This window comes from Coregonus clupeaformis, chromosome 8, assembly GCF_020615455.1.
Source record: "Coregonus clupeaformis isolate EN_2021a chromosome 8, ASM2061545v1, whole genome shotgun sequence".
Lineage (NCBI taxonomy): Eukaryota > Metazoa > Chordata > Actinopteri > Salmoniformes > Salmonidae > Coregonus > Coregonus clupeaformis.
Window position 1 is genome coordinate 41015954 of NC_059199.1, and position 19926 is coordinate 41035879.

General features: G+C 43.0%; 1 protein-coding gene across 1 annotated transcript in view; it reads right to left on the reverse strand.

Annotated features, from left to right (window-relative positions):
- LOC121572045 (3-hydroxyisobutyrate dehydrogenase, mitochondrial-like) overlaps positions 1 to 19926 on the reverse strand; it is a 49424-nt gene that overhangs the window by 11204 nt on the left and 18294 nt on the right. The window contains exons 5-6 of the mRNA XM_045222006.1: positions 6364 to 6497; positions 6165 to 6241 (exon numbers count right to left, since the gene is read on the reverse strand). Of these exons, the coding sequence (XP_045077941.1) occupies positions 6165 to 6241; positions 6364 to 6497 (211 nt within the window). The remainder of the gene's footprint in view (positions 1 to 6164; positions 6242 to 6363; positions 6498 to 19926) is intronic.

The window sequence follows — 19926 nt, forward strand, 5'->3', positions numbered from 1 at the left end:
TGGGTAGATGTATGTATGCATGGGTAGTATGGGTAGATGGGTATGGGTAGATGTGTATGGGTAGGTATGTATGGGTAGATGTGTAGGTGTATGTATGGGTAGATGTGTATGGGTAGATGTGTATGTATGATGGGTAGATGTGTACGGGTAGATGTGTATGGGTATGTATGGGTAGGTGTGTATGTGTATGGGTCATGTATGGGTAGATGTGTATGGGTAGGTATGTATGGGTAGATGTGTATGGGTAGGTGTGTATGGGTAGATGTGTATGGGTAGATGTGTATGTAGGTAAGTATGGGTAGATGTGTATGGGTAGATGTGTATGTATGTATGGGTAGATGTGTATGTGTAGATGTGTAGATGTGTATGGGTAGATGTGTATGTGTCGGTATGTATGGGTAGATGTGTATGGGTTGATGTATGTGTAGATGTGTATGGGTAGATGTGTATGGGTATATGTGTATGGGTAGATGTGTATGGTAGGTAGGTATGTATGGGTAGATGTGTATGGGTAGATGTGTATGTATGGGTAGGTGTGTATGGAAAGATAGGTATGTGTAGGTATGTATGGGTAGATGTGTATGTATGTATGGGTGATGTATGGGTAGGTATGTATGGGTAGATGTGTATGGGTATGTATGGGTAGGTGTGTATGGGTAGATTGTATGGTAGATGTGTATGGTATGGGTAGATGTGTATGGGTAGATGTGTATGTATGCATGGGTAGATGTGTATGTGTAGGTATGTATGGGTTGATGTGTATGGGTAGATGTGTATGGTAGGTGTGTATGGGTAGGTATGTATGTGTAGATGTGTATGTATGTATGGGTAGATGTGTATGTGTAGGTATGTATGGGTAGATGTGTGTATGTATGTATGGGTAGATGTGTATGGGTAGATGTGTATGGGTAGATGTGTATGGGTAGGTATGTATGTGTAGGTGTGTATGGGTACATGTGTATGGGTAGGTGTGTATGCGTAGATAGGTATGTGTAGGTATGTATGGGTAGATGTGTATGTATGTATGGGTAGATGTGTATGGGAAGATAGGTATGTGTAGGTATGTATGGGTAGATGTGTATGTATGTATGTATGGGTAGATGTGTATGGGTAGATGTGTATGTATGTATGGGTAGATGTGTATGTATGTATGGGTAGATGTGTATGTATGTATGGGTAGATGTGTATGGGTAGGTATGTATGGGTAGATGTGTATGGGTAGGTATGTATGGGTAGATGTGTATGGGTAGATGTGTATGGGTAGATAGGGAAGTATGGGTAGATGTGTATGGGTAGATGTGTATGTATGTATGAGTAGATGTTTATGTGTAGATGTGTATGTATGGGTAGATTTGTATGTGACGTATGTATGGGTAGATGTGTATGGGTAGATGTATGTGTAGATGTGTATGTAGATGTAGATGTGTATGGGTAGATGTGTATGGGTAGGTATGTATGGGTAGATGTGTATGGGTAGATGTGTATGGGTAGGTGATGATAGGTTGGTAGGTAGGGTAGAGGATGTATGGGTAGATGTGTATGGGTAGATGTGTATGGTATGTATGGGTAATGGTATGGGTAGATGTGTATGGGTAGATGATGTATGGGTAGATGTGTAGTGTATGGGTAGGTGAGTATGGAAAGATAGGTATGTGTAGGTATGTGTGGGTAGATGTGTGATGTATGTATGTATGGGTAGATGTGTATGGGTAGATGTGTATGGGTAGGTGTGTATGGGTAGATAGGTATGTGTAGGTATGTATGGGTAGATGTGTATGGGTAGATGTGTATGTATGGGTAGATGTGTATGTGTAGGTGTGTATGGAAAGATATGGGTATGTGTAGGTATGTATGGGTAGATGTGTATGTATGTATGGGTAGATGTGTATGTATGTATGTATGTATGGGTAGATGTGTATGGGTAGGTATGTATGGGTAGATGTGTATGGGTAGGTAGGGAAGTATGGGTAGATGTGTATGGGTAGATGTGTATGTATGTATGAGTAGATGTTTATGTGTAGATGTGTATGTATGGGTAGATTTGTATGTGACGTATGTATGGGTAGATGTGTATGGGTAGATGTGTATGTATGTGTAGATGTGTATGGGTAGATGTGTATGGGTAGGTATGTATGGGTAGATGTGTATGGGTAGATGTGTATGGGTAGATGTGTATGGTAGGTAGGTATGTATGGGTAGATGTGTATGGGTAGATGTGTATGTATGAATGGGTAGATGTGTATGTGTAGATGTGTATGGGTAGATGTGTATGTATGGGTAGGTGAGTATGGAAAGATAGGTATGTGTAGGTATGTGTGGGTAGATGTGTATGTATGTATGGGTAGATGTGTATGGGTAGATGTGTATGGGTAGGTGTGTATGGGTAGATAGGTATGTGTAGGTATGTATGGGTAGATGTGTATGGGTAGATGTTTATGTATGGGTAGATGTGTATGTGTAGGTGTGTATGGAAAGATAGGTATGTGTAGGTATGTATGGGTAGATGTGTATGTATGTATGGGTAGATGTGTATGTATGTATGTATGTATGTATGGGTAGATGTGTATGGGTAGGTATGTATGGGTAGATGTGTATGGGTAGGTAGGGAAGTATGGGTAGATGTGTATGTATGTATGAGTAGATGTTTATGTGTAGATGTGTATGTATGGGTAGATTTGTATGTGACGTATGTATGGGTAGATGTGTATGTATGTGTAGATGTGTATGGGTAGATGTGTATGGGTAGGTATGTATGGGTAGATGTGTATGGTAGGTAGGTATGTATGGGTAGATGTGTATGGGTAGATGTGTATGTATGAATGGGTAGATGTGTATGTGTAGATGTGTATGGGTAGATGTGTATGTATGGGTAGGTGAGTATGGAAAGATAGGTATGTGTAGGTATGTGTGGGTAGATGTGTATGTATGTATGGGTAGATGTGTATGGGTAGATGTGTATGGGTAGGTGTGTATGGGTAGATAGGTATGTGTAGGTATGTATGGGTAGATGTGTATGGGTAGATGTTTATGTATGGGTAGATGTGTATGTGTAGGTGTGTATGGAAAGATAGGTATGTGTAGGTATGTATGGGTAGATGTGTATGTATGTATGGGTAGATGTGTATGTATGTATGTATGGGTAGATGTGTATGGGTAGGTAGGTATGGGTAGATGTGTATGTATGGGTAGATGTGTATGGGAAGATAGGTATGTGTAGGTATGTATGGGTAGATGTGTATGTATGTATGTATGGGTAGATGTGTATGGGTAGATGTGTATGGGTAGATGTGTATGGGTAGATGTGTATGTATGTATGGGTAGATGTGTATGTATGTATGGGTAGATGTGTATGTATGTATGGGTAGATGTGTATGGGTAGGTATGTATGGGTAGGTATGTATGGGTAGATGTGTATGGGTAGGTATGTATGGGTAGATGTGTATGGGTAGGTAGGTATGGGTAGGTATGTGTGGGTAGATGTGTATGTATGTATGTATGTATGGGTAGATGTGTATGGGTAGATGTGTATGGGTAGGTGTGTATGGGTAGATAGGTATGTGTAGGTATGTATGTGTAGGTGTGTATGGGTAGATGTGTATGTATGTATGTATGTATGTATGGGTAGATGTGTATGGGTAGATGTGTATGTATGTACAGTGGGGAAAAAAAGTATTTAGTCAGCCACCAATTGTGCAAGTTCTCCCACTTAAAAAGATGAGAGGCCTGTAATTTTCATCTTAGGTACACGTCAACTATGACAGACAAATTGAGAAAAAAAAATCCAGAAAATCACATTGTAGGATTTTTAATGAATTTATTTGCAAATTATGGTGGAAAATAAGTATTTGGTCAATAACAAAAGTTTCTCAATACTTTGTTATATACCCTTTGTTGGCAATGACACAGGTCAAACGTTTTCTGTAAGTCTTCACAAGGTTTTCACACACTGTTGCTGGTATTTTGGCCCATTCCTCCATGCAGATCTCCTCTAGAGCAATGATGTTTTGGGGCTGTCGCTGGGCAACACAGACTTTCTCATTTTCTCTGTCATAGTTGACGTGTACCTATGATGAAAATTACAGGCCTCTCATCTTTTTAAGTGGGAGAACTTGCACAATTGGTGGCTGACTAAATACTTTTCCCCCCCACTGTATGGGTAGATGTGTATGGGTAGATGTGTATGTATGTATGGGTAGATGTGTATGGGTAGATGTGTATGGGTAGATGTGTATGGGTAGATGTGTATGTATGGGTAGATGTGTATGGGTAGATGTGTATGTATGGGTAGATGTGTATGTATGGGTAGATGTGTATGGGTAGGTATGTATGGGTAGATGTGTATGGGTAGGTATGTATGGGTAGATGTGTATGGGTAGGTATGTATGGGTAGATGTGTATGTATGTATGGGTAGATGTTTATGTGTAGATGTGTATGTATGTATGGGTAGATGTGTATGTGTAGATGTGTATGGGTAGATGTGTATGTATGGGTAGATGTGTATGTATGGGTAGATGTGTATGGGTAGATGTGAATGTGTAGATGTGTATGGGTAGATGTGTATGGGTAGATGTGTATGGATAGATGTGTATGTGTAGATGTGTATGTGTGTGGGTAGGTGTGTATGGGTAGGTGTGTGTGTGGGTAGGTGTGTATGTGTGTATGGGTAGGTATGTGTGTGTGTGGGTAGATGTGTATGTGTGTGTGGGTAGATGTGTATGTGTGTGTGTGTAGATGTGTGTATGTGTGTATGGGTAGGGGTGTGTGTATGGGTAGATGTGTATGGGTAGATGTGAATGTGTAGATGTGTATGGGTAGATGTGTATGGGTAGATGTGTATGGATAGATGTGTATGTGTAGATGTGTATGTGTGTGGGTAGGTGTGTATGGGTAGGTGTGTGTGTGTGTGTGGGTAGGTGTGTATGTGTGTATGGGTAGGTATGTGTGTGTGTGGGTAGATGTGTATGTGTGTGTGGGTAGATGTGTATGTGTGTGTGTAGATGTGTAGATGTGTATGTGTGTATGGGTAGGGGTGTGTGTATGGGTAGGTGTGTATGGGTAGGTGTGTGTGTATGGGTAGGTGTGTGTGTGTAGCAGGAACAGTGGTGTGGTGAGTAAATATGTGTTGCTCTCTTACTGCCTCCATATTTCAGAGACCTAGTGGGGGATTTATGTCCATCTGCCCCTGACAGTTTCCCCCTCCGTCTCCCCACAGATAAATTAGCTGCACTACAGACACACACACACACTTACACACACCCACGCACCCACCCACGCGCAGGCACACACGCAATCACGCACACAAACGTTGTACGTACACAACGCACCAGAGGCAAATACAACACACACATTTGATACAATACAGGATACACTAATCATATGACCGTGTATACATGAGCACATAGAACTAACACACAAAATACACCTTCACACAAACACACACTGCTTGACTAGAGGCCAGACACACCACAGAGAGGGAAATAGATGCATCCTTTACAACCCTAATAGCAGCAGCAGCAATCGCTGGGCAGAGGGGGATGGGGAATGTAGTTTTACAGTCTTATCCACTGAGGCAGTGTCAGGGCTGATGGGATATGTAGTTTGTAAGCAGTTGGGTGTCAGGGCTTTAAGTGGTGAATGATTGAAAATGTAATTTGTAAGCAGCTGAGTGTCAAGTGCTTGAAGCGGTGCATGATGGGATATGTAGTTTGTACGCAGGGTTGGTTTGGGCTGGGAGCAGTGAATGCTGGGATATGTAGTTTGTACGCAGGGTTGGTTTGGGCTGGGAGCAGTGCATGCTGGGATATGTAGTTTGTAAGCAGCAGCTGGTTGTGACTAGGCTGCACTGAGACCTCAACCAGTGGATGTAAATGAGTCTCTGCCTCCTCATCAGTCTCCCTTTACCCCGGACAGGTCTGAGAGGGGGTGGGCTGACCCCCTCAAACCTCCCCACCCCTGCCACCAACTCTATCCTCCTCGGTCTCTTTGCCCCCATCTCAAAACATGGAACCCAAAATCAACAGTAACATATCTAACACACAGGTCCAGTTGGTGGCCTGGTAAAGACATGGTCAGGTAAATCATACAGAAGTCATTGTGAGACAGTGAAGGGTAAATAGAAGTGAATCCAACAGATCTACGCTGACTAACAAGTAGTTGACTGTACCTTATTCCGAGGTTCATGGTCTCCGCAGTCCCGATCATCCCAATCGCTAACAGCATGTTGTTACAGATCTTAGCTGCCTGTGAGACAAAAAGCAGACTTATTGTAATGAGAGAGTGACCAACTATACAATAATGTTTGAGTGTATGAAAATGGTAAACTTGTATGCAAACTTGTAAGTACACTAGAGTGTGTTAGTTACCTGTCCCGTGCCGACCTGTCCACAGTACACTACGTTAGCGCCCATACAGGTGAGGAGCTCATGGGCTGCAGTGTACTCCTCCTCTACCCCTCCTACCATGAAGGTTAGATTAGCCAGGCTGGCTGCTCCCACACCTACAGCACACAATACATGGTCAGTACACACTAGTATTGCACAATACACTACCGGTCAAAATATTTAGAACACTTACTCATTCAAGGGTTTTTATTTTTTACTAGCTTTTACATTGTAGAATAATAGTGAAGACATCAAAACTATGAAATAACACATATGGAATCATGTAGTAACCAAAAAAGTGTTAAACAAATCAAAATATATTTGAGATTCTTCAAATAGCCACCATTTGCCTTGATGACAGCTTTGCACACTCTTGGCATTCTCTCAACCAGCTTCATGAGGTAGTCACCTGGAATGCATTTCAATTAACAGGTGTGCCTTCTTAAAAGTAAATTTGTGGAATTTCTTTCCTTCTTAATGTGTTTGAGCAAAATCAGCTGTGTTGTGACAAGGTAGGGGGGTATACAGAAGATAGCCCTATTTGGTAAAAGACCAAGTCCATATTATGGAAAGAACAGCTCAAATAAGCAAAGAGAAACGACAGTCCATCATTACTTTAAGTCATGAAGGGCAGTCAATACGGAACATTTCAAGAACTTTGAAAGTTTCTTCAAGTGCAGTCGCAAAAACCATCAAGCGCTATGTTGAAACTGGCTCTCATGAGGACCACCACAGGAATGGAAGACCCAGAGTTACCTCTGCTGCAGAGGATACGTTCATTAGAGTTACCAGCCTCAGAAATTGCAGCCCAAATAAATGCTTCAGAGTTCAAGTAACAGACACATCTCAATATCAACGGTTCAGAGGGGACTGTGTGAATGAGGCCTTCATGGTCAAATTGCTGCAAATAAACCACTACTAAAGGACACCAATAAGAAGAAGAGACCTGCTTGGGCCAAGAAACACGAGCAATGGACATTAGACCGGTGGAAATCTGTCCTTTGGTCTGGAGTCCAAATTTGAGATTTATGGTTCCAACCGCTGTGTCTTTGTGAGACGCGGTTGTGGGTGAACGGATGATCTCTGCATGTGTATTTCCCACCGTAAAGCATGGAGGATGAGTTGTTATGGTGTGGGCGTGCTTTGCTGGTGACACTGTCTGTGATTCCCTTAGAATTCAAAGCACACTTAACCAGCATGGCTACCACAGCATTCTGCAGCGATATGCCATCCCATCTGGTTTGGGCTTAGTGGGACTATCATTTGTTTTTCAACAGGACAATGACCCAACACACCTTCAGGCTGTGTAAGGGCTATTTTACCAAGAAAGAGAGTGATGGAGTGCTGCATTAGATGACCTGGCTTCCACAATCCCCCGACCTCAACCCAATTGAGATGGTTTGGGATGAGTCGGACCGCAGAGTGAAGGAAAAGCAGCCAACAAGTGCTCAGCATATGTGGGAACTCCTTCAAGACTGTTGGAAAAACATTCCAGGTGAAGCTGGTTGAGAGAATGCCAAGAGTGTGCAAAGGGTGGCTATTTGAAGAATCTCAAATATATTTTGATTTGTTTATCTATTTTTTGGTTATTCCATGTGTTATTTCATAGTTTTGATGTCTTCACTATTATTCTACAATGTAGAACATAGTAAAAATAAAGAAAAACCCTTGAATGAGTAGGTGTCCAAACTTTTGACTGATACTGTATATATAAATGTACATATATATAATGAATAAATATAATATACATATATGATGGGATGTATAGACATTGTGGACAGTATATAGATAGAATATATATTATACCTGAAGAATACGTATGATAGAATAGTATACATTGCATTCGGAAAGTATTCAGAACCCTAGACTTTTTCCACATTTTGTTATGTTACAGCCTTATTCTAAAATTGATTAAATAGTTTCCCCCCCTCATCAATCGATTCACAATACCCTATAATGACAATGCAAAAACAGGATTTAGGACATGTTTGCAAAGGTATTAAAAATTAAAAACGGACCCATTATTCAGTACTTTGATGAAGCACCTTTGGCAGCGATTAGAGCCTAGAGTCTTCTTGGGTATTACGCTACAAGCTTGGCACACCTGTATTTGGGAAGTTTCTCCCATTCATCTCTGCAGATTCTATCAAGCTCTGTCAGGTTGGATAGGGAGCGTCGCTGCACAGCTATTTTCAGGTCTCTCCAGAGATGTTCGATCGGGTTCTGGCTGGGCCACTCAAGGACATTCAGAGACTTGTCCCGAAGCCATTCCTGCGTTTTCTTGGCTGTGTGTATAGGGTTGTTGACCTGTTGGAAGGTGAACCTTCGCCCCAGTCTGAGGTCCTGAGCGCTCTGGAGCAGGTTTTCATTAAGGATCTCTCTGTACTTTGCTCCGTTCATCTTTCCCTCGATCGTGACTAGTCTCCCAGTCCCTGCCGCCGAAAAACATCCCCACAGCATGATGCTGCCACCACCATGCTTCACCGTAGGGATGGTGCCAGGTTTCCTACAGACGTGACGCTTGGCATTCAGGCCAAAGAGTTCAATCTTGGTTTCATCAGACCAGAGAATCTTGTTTCTCATGGTCAGACTCCTTTAGGTGCCTTTTGGCAAACTCCAAGTGGGCTGTCATGTGCCTTATACTGAGGAGTGGCTTCCGTCTGGCCACTCTACCATAAAGGCCTCATTGGTGGAGTGCTGCAGAGATGGTTGTCCTTCTGTTCAGTTCCTTAAAACTGTTTAAATAGGTCTACATTCATTTTAGGATTTTTAAAATTTTTATTAACTTTATTTTCATGTAGATAAACTTTACCTAATAGCGGGAGTATTTACTAATGATTATAAGCAATTGTTTTGCTAACTGTCTATCAAACGTTCTACATCTCTTTCCAACTAATGATGCGCAGGGGTGTAGAACACTATAGGCTATGCCACTAAATTCAAAAAATAATTTGATGGTATCGACTTTCTTTTATACAATGCATGTTTTCATTGCTTGCTAGTAAATAAATAAATCTGTCTTCTTTTAAAAAAAAAAAGGTTGGATGTGTCTGACTATTGATTAATTATTTAACAGCAGTCGACAAGGTTGTTCTGGCTCTAAGGCCTATAATGCGCTAATATTGTGTCAAATGGACAATGCGCCAATCCTCTCCAACCTGCCATTGTATAATTTGATATGGAATATTTTCTTTAAATTTATAGACTAAATCAAGGCTGATCATGCCAGGTCCTGTCCAATATGCCGTCCTAGGAGAGACCAAACAAAATGCCGCCCTCCTATCCCTGCAAAGTAGAATAGTAGCCTAGGATATACAGTGAGGGAAAAAAGTATTTGATCCCCTGCTGATTTTGTACGTTTGCCCACTGACAAAGAAATGATCAGTCTATAATTTTAATGGTAGGTTTATTTGAACAGTGAGAGACAGAATAACAACAAAAAATTCCAGAAAAACGCATGTCAAAAATGTTATAAATTGATTTGCATTTTAATGAGGGAAATAAGTATTTGACCCCCTCTCAATCAGAAAGATTTCTGGCTCCCAGGTGTCTTTTATACAGGTAACGAGCTGAGATTAGGAGCACACTCTTAAAGGGAGTGCTCCTAATCTCAGTTTGTTACCTGTATAAAAGACACCTGTCCTCAGAAGCAATCAATCAATCAGATTCCAAACTCTCCACCATGGCCAAGACCAAAGAGCTATCCAAGGATGTCAGGGACAAGATTGTAGACCTACACAAGGCTGGAATGGGCTACAAGACCATCGCCAAGCAGCTTGGTGAGAAGGTGACAACAGTTGGTGCGATTATTCGCAAATGGAAGAAACACAAAAGTACTGTCAATCTCCCTCGGCCTGGGGCTCTGTGCAAGATCTCACCTCGTGGAGTTGCAATGATCATGAGAATGGTGAGGAATCAGCCCAGAACTACACGGGAGGATCTTGTCAATGTTCTCAAGGCAGCTGGGACCATAGTCACCAAGAAAACAATTGGTAACACACTACGCCGTGAAGGACTGAAATCCTGCAGCGCCCGCAAGGTCCCCCTGCTCAAGAAAGCACATATACAGGGCCGTCTGAAGTTTGGCAATGAACATCTGAATGATTCAGAGGAGAACAGGGTGAAAGTGTTGTGGTCAGATGAGACCAAAATCGTGCTCTTTGGAATCAACTCAACTCGCCGAGGTGGAAACATTATGCTTTGGGGGTGTTTTTCTGCTAAGGGGACAGGACAACTTCACCGCATCAAAGGGACGATGGACGGGGCCATGTACTGTCAAATCTTGGGTGAGAACCTCCTTCCCTCAGCCAGGGCATTGAAAATGGGTTGTGGATGGGTATTCCAGCATGACAATGACCCAAAACACACAGCTAAGGCAACAAAGGAGTGGCTCAAGAAGAAGCACATTAAGGTCCTGGAGTGGCCTAGCCAGTCTCCAGACCTTAATCCATAGAAAATCTGTGGAGGGAGCTGAAGGTCCGAGTTGCCAAATGTCAGGCTCGAAACCTTAATTACTTGGAGAAGATCTGCAAAGAGGAGTGGAACAAAATCCCTCCTGAGATGTGTGCAAACCTGGTGGCCAACTACAAGAAACGTCTGACCTCTGTGATTGCCAACAAGGGTTTTGCCACCAAGTACTAGTCATGTTTTGCAGAGGGGTCAAATACTTATTTCCCTCATTAAAATGCAAATCAATTCATAATATTTTTGCCTTGCGTTTTTCTGGATTTTTTTGTTGTTATTCTGTCTCTCACTGTTCAAATAAACCTACCATTAAATTATAGACTGATCATTTCTTTGTCAGTGGGCAAACGTACAAAATCAGCAGGGGATCAAATATTTGTGTTGGCCCGCAATGCACTTTTATGAATGCCCATGGGGTAACCAACCGTTTGTAAAAAAGGCAATTTACCGTTAATCCCTGTCATTTGGTTACATTAATGCATGTATTAACTACAGTAATTTACCGTTCTCATTCTCGGAGTGGATGTTTTTTTTGCAGAGTTCAGAACCTGCTACACTTGTGAGAATCAAGTTTTGGTTTATTTCATACCATAATTTACGCGCTCCATGTGAGCAATGAGCATGTGTCTGGTTTCTCTGTCCTTTTAATGTAGACTGAGCACGCATAGAAGTACCTGGCCTGCTTCTCGCAAATGTCAAATGTAGGAAAGTGCCCAGCTGGGCGCAGTCATTTTTTTCAACTAAGTCAGTTATATATATATTTTTTTACATCCATTCAAATTATAATACTTCCTCACAATATTTGAAAAATCTTTCCAACACTCTCTCCCTTGATAATCAGCGTCGCTGATAAATAGGCTACGGAAGTTGAGTGTATTTGTTTCTATTTTAATAACTGTCAATGTCATCTTCATACGATATCACAGCTGTCCCCTTCATACTTTCCTTGTCAATTCATTATCTTAGATCCTATTTTCAGAAAGCCTAAGGTAGGCCTAGGTTTTTTAATACGTTAAGGAAAGGAGAAAATATTTGCTTGTGTCTGACATACGCTGGTAGCTTTGATTGACGGGTATTTTTACCGGGTTGTGCGCGTGTGAGTTCGCTGATTCTCTCTATAGGCCTATATTTCCATTCAGAAAGTTTCCTAACGTAGCCTGTCTGGACTCCATCTCTTTAATAAGAATCAAACGCTCCTGTCATGATTTAATCTTGTAAAAGGCCTGTTTTCAGTAGTTTATTTCATTACGGCGTCCTCTCTTCGAAGAACTGTCGAATGACCGCAGCAGCAGGGTTTGTGACGTGCAAATATTTCGGGAAAAGTGGGAGAAAACCCATCGGACTTCGTTTTAATGGTTTTGTGTGTCTAAATAGGATCTGTATTTAAAAAAAAAAAATTATATGCAGAAAAGCCAACAGACAAGGACAAGGTAGGCATATATCTTTATTCTGACTCCGTTAATGTTGTGTAAATACAAAAATGCTGTAGATCCTCTCCAACCTGGCATTTCTTAATTTGTTGATTAATATTTATAAGTAATAACCTGAATAATAATAATGAAATGCCATGATAATAACAAAGTGTAATGCCTTGTTTCAAATAGGTTTTATTAAGAAGCATATCCATGTAAACAAGTGTACAAACAGAATCCCTCGAGATTCAGTATCTTCCTCAAAATAGTCAGAATTAATCTAAGACAACTCAAGAAAACTCATTAATTTTGAAGTTTTTGTCGAGGTCTTCGTCGCGCAATTTTACATCTAAGAGGTTTCAAGTGAAAAAAATGTGCATGAAAACAAGTCGTCTCTCCCTGAATGACAACAAACACTTAATTGAAGAATCCCTACTGTTGACCAATCACGGGCGTCCGAACTTCCGCTTGCCTCAGGAAAAAAAATGTGCGCACGAACATCCGAAAAACCCCTTGCTGAAGACCAAAACGTCACAAAATGTCGTCGTAATATATGCACGAACTGTCCTACCACTCCTATGACGGCCTTATTTAATCCCAAATATATCAACATCATGTCAGTGTTCTGCAGGGGTAACGAAGGTTAAAGTGATATGTTGCCACAAAGCTCTCTCACAGTACAAGTACAAGACTCCTCAATAGCAGTCAGATTATTTTGTTTGGTCTATGGAGCTCAGTGATAGTTAACCACTTAATTTGTAGAGACATCACAATCTTTTCTGCTCTGGGAAAGGGGTGTGTGTGTGTCCTGATGGGACAGGACAGGATTGTTGAGAGCAGCTCACCAGAGGGGGGGGCGTCTTTAAAAGCCGATTGTTCCCATCATCCTCCACACGACCCCCATGGGCCCCCCTTTATCCTTCACACACACCACTATGCCCCCCCACCAAAACCAGGCCGACAGCTGTGCCTGAGGCTACCCCCCTAGAAACACCCCCCGGGGTATCAGTGACAGCCGTGAGGGGTAATTAACTTTACACTTTATCATGTTCAATTAGGCCTCACACACACACACTCCCCCGTCCCTCCCAGTGCCTGATGGCTTAAGGAGCGTTCCATGTTTTAGCATGGACGTCTCCACCCCCCGACGGGTCCTGATGACACAGATAGATGACCAGAGACGTGCCAGATAGATTAACACAACATTTTAACCGTTAAAAACGGAGGCGGAACCCTCACTCCCAAATCTCATCTGCCATGGCCCGGCCCCTTAATATACCATTGATTAACCCCTAGACACACACACGTGCACAAACGTACGCACGCAGGCAGGCAGGCACGCAAATTGCCAGTACCTGTAAGTATTCAAAGAGCACAACTTCTCCATACTATAGTCCTAGTGCTAGGTCAAACAAATCACAATCATCATCATCATATCTATATGATCTTTACTGAATCACATAGCGTGTGGAGTTTCTGAAAGCTCGGGTTTAATCCATAGAACAGGCCATGTTGAGCTGTGCTTGGTAACAGTGGACAGGACAGTGTGTCCTACGGTGCATCCCTCAACACCAAAGGAGCACTACGCCTTAGCGACACTGTTAGAGGAGTGTGTATCAGCAGTCTTAGTAACGTGTGTCTGTGTGTGTGTGTGTGTGATCAGTCTTCAGGGTGCCGTGTAGCTCTAATGAAAGGCCTCTTGATGGTGAAGGCCTAATAATGTTGGTGTTAATAATTCAAGAGGAATAAGGAGGGAGAGAAAATAGCTGGAACTACACAACCAGGAGGAGAGTGGAGGAGCGAGTGGAGGAGAGGAGAGGAGCGAGGGAGGAGAGAGTGGAGGAGAGGAGAGGGAGGAGAGAGTGGAGGAGAGGAGAGGGAGGAGAGTGGAGGAGATAGCAGAGGGGGAGAGGAGATATGGCAGAGAAGAGGAGAGTGGTGAGGAGAGGCTTAAGGTGTAGAAGGTAGGAGAGATAGGGGAGAGAGAGGTGTTATGGAAAAAAGAGTGACTGATGTACACAGTCACAGCAGGTTGCCTGTATGTCATTGTCCATAGGGTAATGGTATGTATGCATTACCCTAGCTATCCCACTCTTCCTACCCGCTCTCGCTCTGATAATTAGCTGTCTGTCTGTATGTCTGTCTGCGCGTGCGACGCAGCAGTGACGGCCTGTCAGTTAGGCCGCATAATGAACCCAGCCCATACTGCAGCGTCTGCCTACGGACCACAACACACACGGTCAACACACACACAGGTCAACACACACACAGGTCTTACATAACACAGTGAGAGAGAGAAGGCTCTAACTTAGAAATGAAGACGGAGCTAAAGAGAGGCTGATTAATCAGGAGAATAATAGAGAGAGAGAGAGAGAGATGTTCTGGATCCCAAATCACCATACATACAACCACCAACATTACCATTAATAAGGCCTATATAATGCTGACACAACAAAAGCCAAGCAGCATTGTAAACCTCCACTGGTTCATTAGACTGGATCACTGAAGAGGAGACTATTGATATCACAGTCAACATGCTGTTCAATATACATCTCTACACGTGGAGAGGGGGAGATAGAGAGAGAGAGAGAGAAACACAGAGAGAGAGGGCAAGAAAGAGCAGGAAACAAAGAAAGAGAGAGAGAAAGATGAGAAGAGAGAGAGAGAAAGATGAGAAGAGAGAGAGAGAGAAAGATGAGAAGAGAGAGAGAGAGAGCAGAGGTATACTTTCTCTCTCTGTTCACTCCCTCCCTCCCTCCCCCCTCTCTCTCAGATGAACTAATCACCCATAATAAGCTCTTATGATCTGTAGTGGATTTCTATAAGCAGTGACAGAGGGATGATGAAAGATCGGCCGTGCAGGAAGAAGAATAACATCATTAGCGTAACAGAGAGGGAGAGAGAGTGTGTCTTCTTGCAAATGTGTGTGTGTAAGGGCGTCCCGTGGCCTGGTCGGTCCTGTCAGAGACGGATTAAACAGGAATCCTAATGAGGCTGTGGGAGTGTTGGGAACACGTTGGGAATGCCGCCTGCTCCGCCCTGTACCATCCATCCCACAGGAAAATGACACACCTGCATTGTTAAAAACAGACTTACCACGCATCGCCCCCTTGGGCTAGCTGACGGAGATATGCCCAGAGAGAGAAAGAGGGTGAGAAACAGAGAGAGGGATAAACTGAGGGGGAGAGAGAGACTGTATAGTGAGGTAATGGTAAAGAGGCAGAGAGGGAGGGAGTGGTAAAGAGCAAGAGAGAGGGAGGGAGTGGTTAAGAGAGAGAGAAGAGCGAGAGAGAAGAGCGAGAGAGAGGGAGTAAGGTAGAGGCAGAGAGGGAGAGAGTGGTAAAGAGCGAGAGAGACCAGGATAGCTGTGCCTCTATTCTCTGAGAAACAATTCCCTTGGGAAAGAGCAGACAAGAGTCCCTCTTTCCTATTCCAGGGACAAGTTATGGTTGGCCAACATAAAACCCAGAGTCCCAGTTGAACTAGCCTGACCACGGTTCAACCACGGTGAGCTGGCGTTAGTATTAATGACCGTTAGAGAGAGAGGGGACAGCCAAAGCCACTCTTAGTCTAACATGGTGGGAAGTAGATTCAGTGACTGTGGGAGGCTGGGGGCATCTCAATACCCTAAGGAGGCTTCCTTTCCTTGTCTCCTCTCCTTGAAGGAAAGAAGGCATCTCAATATCCTAAAGAGGCTTCCTTTCCATGTCTCCTCTACGTCAAGGAGAGAGGGTGAGACGGGGGAAGGAGATCAGCGCAAACTCTGGTTTCTGTCATGTTCTAACGAGAGCTGAATTAATTAGCACTTTTTTCATTACAGACAAATAATTAACTGAAGCGATTCACTATAGTCTTATAGCCTTTTAAATTGGAGCCCTTTTTGAAGCGGTTTATCTTTGTCTGTGTGTGTGTGTGTGTGTCTTCATCTGTTTTTGTATGTGTGCGAGTGTGTATCTTTGTGTAAATGTGTGGGAGTGTGTGTGCGTGTCTTGTGTCTAAGCAATCAGGGACAGGTGCAGATCCCAAACTTGACTGTGGTGGAGACCTCAGCCGGGGCTTCTGAGGCAATATCCACAGGGTTACGAGGCTTGTGTAAAGCAGTAGGCACTTTTATTGGTGGTAGGGTTCAATTAAACTACATTATGAATATGAGGTTGTACAAACACACACCACGGTGGTTGTTCCCACGCTGTAGTAGTGAATGTGAGCCACACTCCAGCTCTTTTCCTGGGGTTGAGAGTGGCTGGTCACTAAAGGAACCCTAGTAACACTAACATCTTCATTACACCATTACAACCCATTGTAACCGTTCATTCATTTCCTTCGATGACAGTTTAATCTACCGTGTTTGTGTAGAATCCATTTCACAGCTGAACTACTGTGCCAGGCTGATTCTACCAGAGTAAACACACCTTCAAGGAAAAGTGCTGTAATTCAGGTCTGAGGAGACGCATGAGTCCTTATTCAATTGTGTGAGGAAAACGGGCAGGCAATGCAAACAGTTATATACTTGGTTTGACTACTGAAAATCTGAAGTGACCTTTGTTCTAACATAGAGCTCTCATCTTAATGGCAACATTTTTCACTGAGTTATAGGCCTAAACAATATGATACGGTTTCTAACATTACACTAGCGTTCCTTCCTCCCCAAACCCCTGGGTAGAGACAGAATGTTTACAGGCCTTCAGTGCAGCCTCATGTGGTCCAGTGATATAATTATACCCAATGGGAGATATTTTCTCAAACATTAAAAACCCAAAACAAGCGCTGTAAAAACTTGATGGATATCAAGTAAATAACTCAAATGGAGAGAGAAGAGGGAGAGAGTGCGAACCCAAATCACACACACACATAAAAAATCTGCACTTTCAACAGTTTATCTGCCAAAGTCGCTAATGCTAGTCCTTCATGTTAAAAACAGTATTTATCTACTGCGTTAACGAGCTCAAGCCTGAGAACCGTCCCACACTGACATGCACACACTGACAAACGTCATGAGAACACACACACCCCGAAGAAACTGAAGCAGAGAGGGAGAAAGCGGGAAGAGGAAGTCTGAGAGAATGATGCTGAAAGACATGCAACAGTACCCTGACCATCATCATCATCATCATCATCATCAGTGCCTGCTCCATTCCATGAGGGAGAGTGGTCAATGCCAGGAGACAGAGGAGAAAGGGAGAGGTGGAGGAAGAGGAGAGAGCGATCATTCCAGAATCAATCCTCCCTGTGGCCCAAAGCAGACCCATTGAGTTTGAGGCGGACTGATAATGACCCCCCTCCCCCCCTCACCCCCAGCCCCACACGCTCTCTTAAAATGAGTGACATATAGGGAGGGGTTTAGGAGAATTTGATGGACAGAGCCTTATAGTAAAACTGGCACATACACCAGCTGACAAATAGGCCTACACACCCACAGAGAAGGACACCAAACATCACACACACACCGTGTTGAGAGGGACAGTCCCCCAGCTGCTGTGGGTCTGCTTCCATCTGGACTCCAGGCTAGACCCCCACCCCCCTTACTCCCCTCCTCTCACCCACACCCCTGACTGCCCTACCTCCTTCTCCTCCATTACCCCCTCCCCTCCCCTCATCCCTCCCTCTCCCCTTAATCAGCCTCCCTCTGTCCCCCTGGTCCCCCTAGTAATGGGATTGTTATGCTAATCTAGTCAGTCCAGTGCTGGTTAAAGCATCTGCATACTAGGTTTGGTTTGCTCCTAGCAGAACTCGGCTAGGCGAAGTGAACGTCTGTGCCCTAAAAAGAACTTCGCTTGAAAAACAAGAAACAAGCAGCAATAGTACTGTTTGTCCCTCTTGAGACGCCGTAGCCAGTATACACTTCCTCATAATATTCTGAATTAATCTAAGATAACTCAAGAAATCTATAATTACTTTTGACGTTTTTGCTGTGGAGGTCTTAGTAGCGCAATTTTACATCTAAGGTGTTTGGTGCAGTATTTCTCAAGGGAAAACATTTGCATGAAAACAAGTAGTTTCTTGTTGAATGACAACAAACACTTAATTTAAGAATCCCTACTGTTGACCAATCACCGACAAAGGGGCGTAGACTTCGGCTACCGAACTTCGGCTTGCCTCAGGAAAATTGTTGCGTGTACGAAGAGCCCCAAAAAAACCTTGCCGAAGACCAAAACATAGAAAAACATAATATATGCAGTATATATTTAGTCAGTCATCACTGCACTGACAGCAGGCCCAGCCAGTTACCCACAGCTGTGATACCTACTAGGCCCATTTCTCTCTCATTCCCTACACCAGAACCTTAACATGCCTTCTTCTGGTCACGCTCGTATTTGGACAATGGTTAGCTGTGATGATTTGCCTGTGGCCTTAGGTGATTGCCAGTGTTTTCCACAAGACAGCCAACTATTTAAAAAAAAGTGGGGGTCCGGGGTTGTTCGCTCCCCTGGGTTCAACATTCTTTGCCGAAGGAGCTCTATTTGTGGCCTTTGTTGTATTCTAATGCCTTGATTCCATATGAAAGAGTTTACCTCCCAGATTGGAAAAATGTGTTGTGATATTGTGTAGAAAGACATGACTTTACAATTTAAATGACTGAAAATATATGAATTCAGTGTATTGTTAGTCGTTTTGGGATATTGTCTAGGTCTATATGATCAGGACTATTTTCTAAGTAAGAGAACATTAAACCTTTAACTTGTCTTCTCTTGAGATTAAAGTCATAAGCGGTGTTCGAATACCCATACTAACATACTGTATACTACATACTTAACGAGTATATACTATTAGTTCATTTTACTATACTGTAAAACGAACTGTATCCTTTGTTGAGCCTACTAGCGCTACGCCTGTCTACCGGAAGTTGATGCTGTTGCTATGCAACCTCTTGCTAGCTTGTTAGCATAACAAATTACTAGCTAGACAACTTACGACTTCGGGTGTGTTCGTAAATTCAAACTGGAGTGCCAGAGTGCGCTCTGGGTGTTAGCAAATTCAGAGCGTTGTCAGATTGTCCGTTTGTAAATTCAGAGGGGTTCGCTCTCGGAGCATTCAGAGCGCACATTGGAAGCTCTGGCCGAGGTGTAGGGTTGATCCGAGCTTTCTGACCTCACAACGGCAGTCAAGCACCCAAGCTAACTGGCTAACGTTGGCTAGCTTGCTAGCTACTTCCATTTTACTCACCCTAGCAGAGCTGGTTAGGCTGTTTTCATGTTATCCAGAGCTTTGGTGACTAACTGTGCTGCTGGCAACAATTTAATTACGTTTTTTTGCGGACGTTTACTGACACCGGCCATATTCAACAGGTGTCGAGCGTTCATAAATTCATCAGTTATTCTGCGCTCTGGCACACTCAGACGAGAGTGCTCTGAAATCGGAGTAGATAGCCAGAGCTAATTTACGAACGCACCCGAATTAACAATGTCCATTGAGAACGCACAACGACTATACCACTTAGCTAAGAATGACGTCAATAAACATTGGGTAGTTAGTTAGATAGCATATACAGTGAGGGAAAAAAGTATTTGATCCCCTGCTGATTTTGTACGTTTGCCCACTGACAAAGAAATTATCAGTCTATAATTTTAATGGTAGGTTTATTTGAACAGTGAGAGACAGAATAACAACAAAATAATCCAGAAAAACACATGTCAAAAATTGTATAAATTGATTTGCATTTTAATGAGGG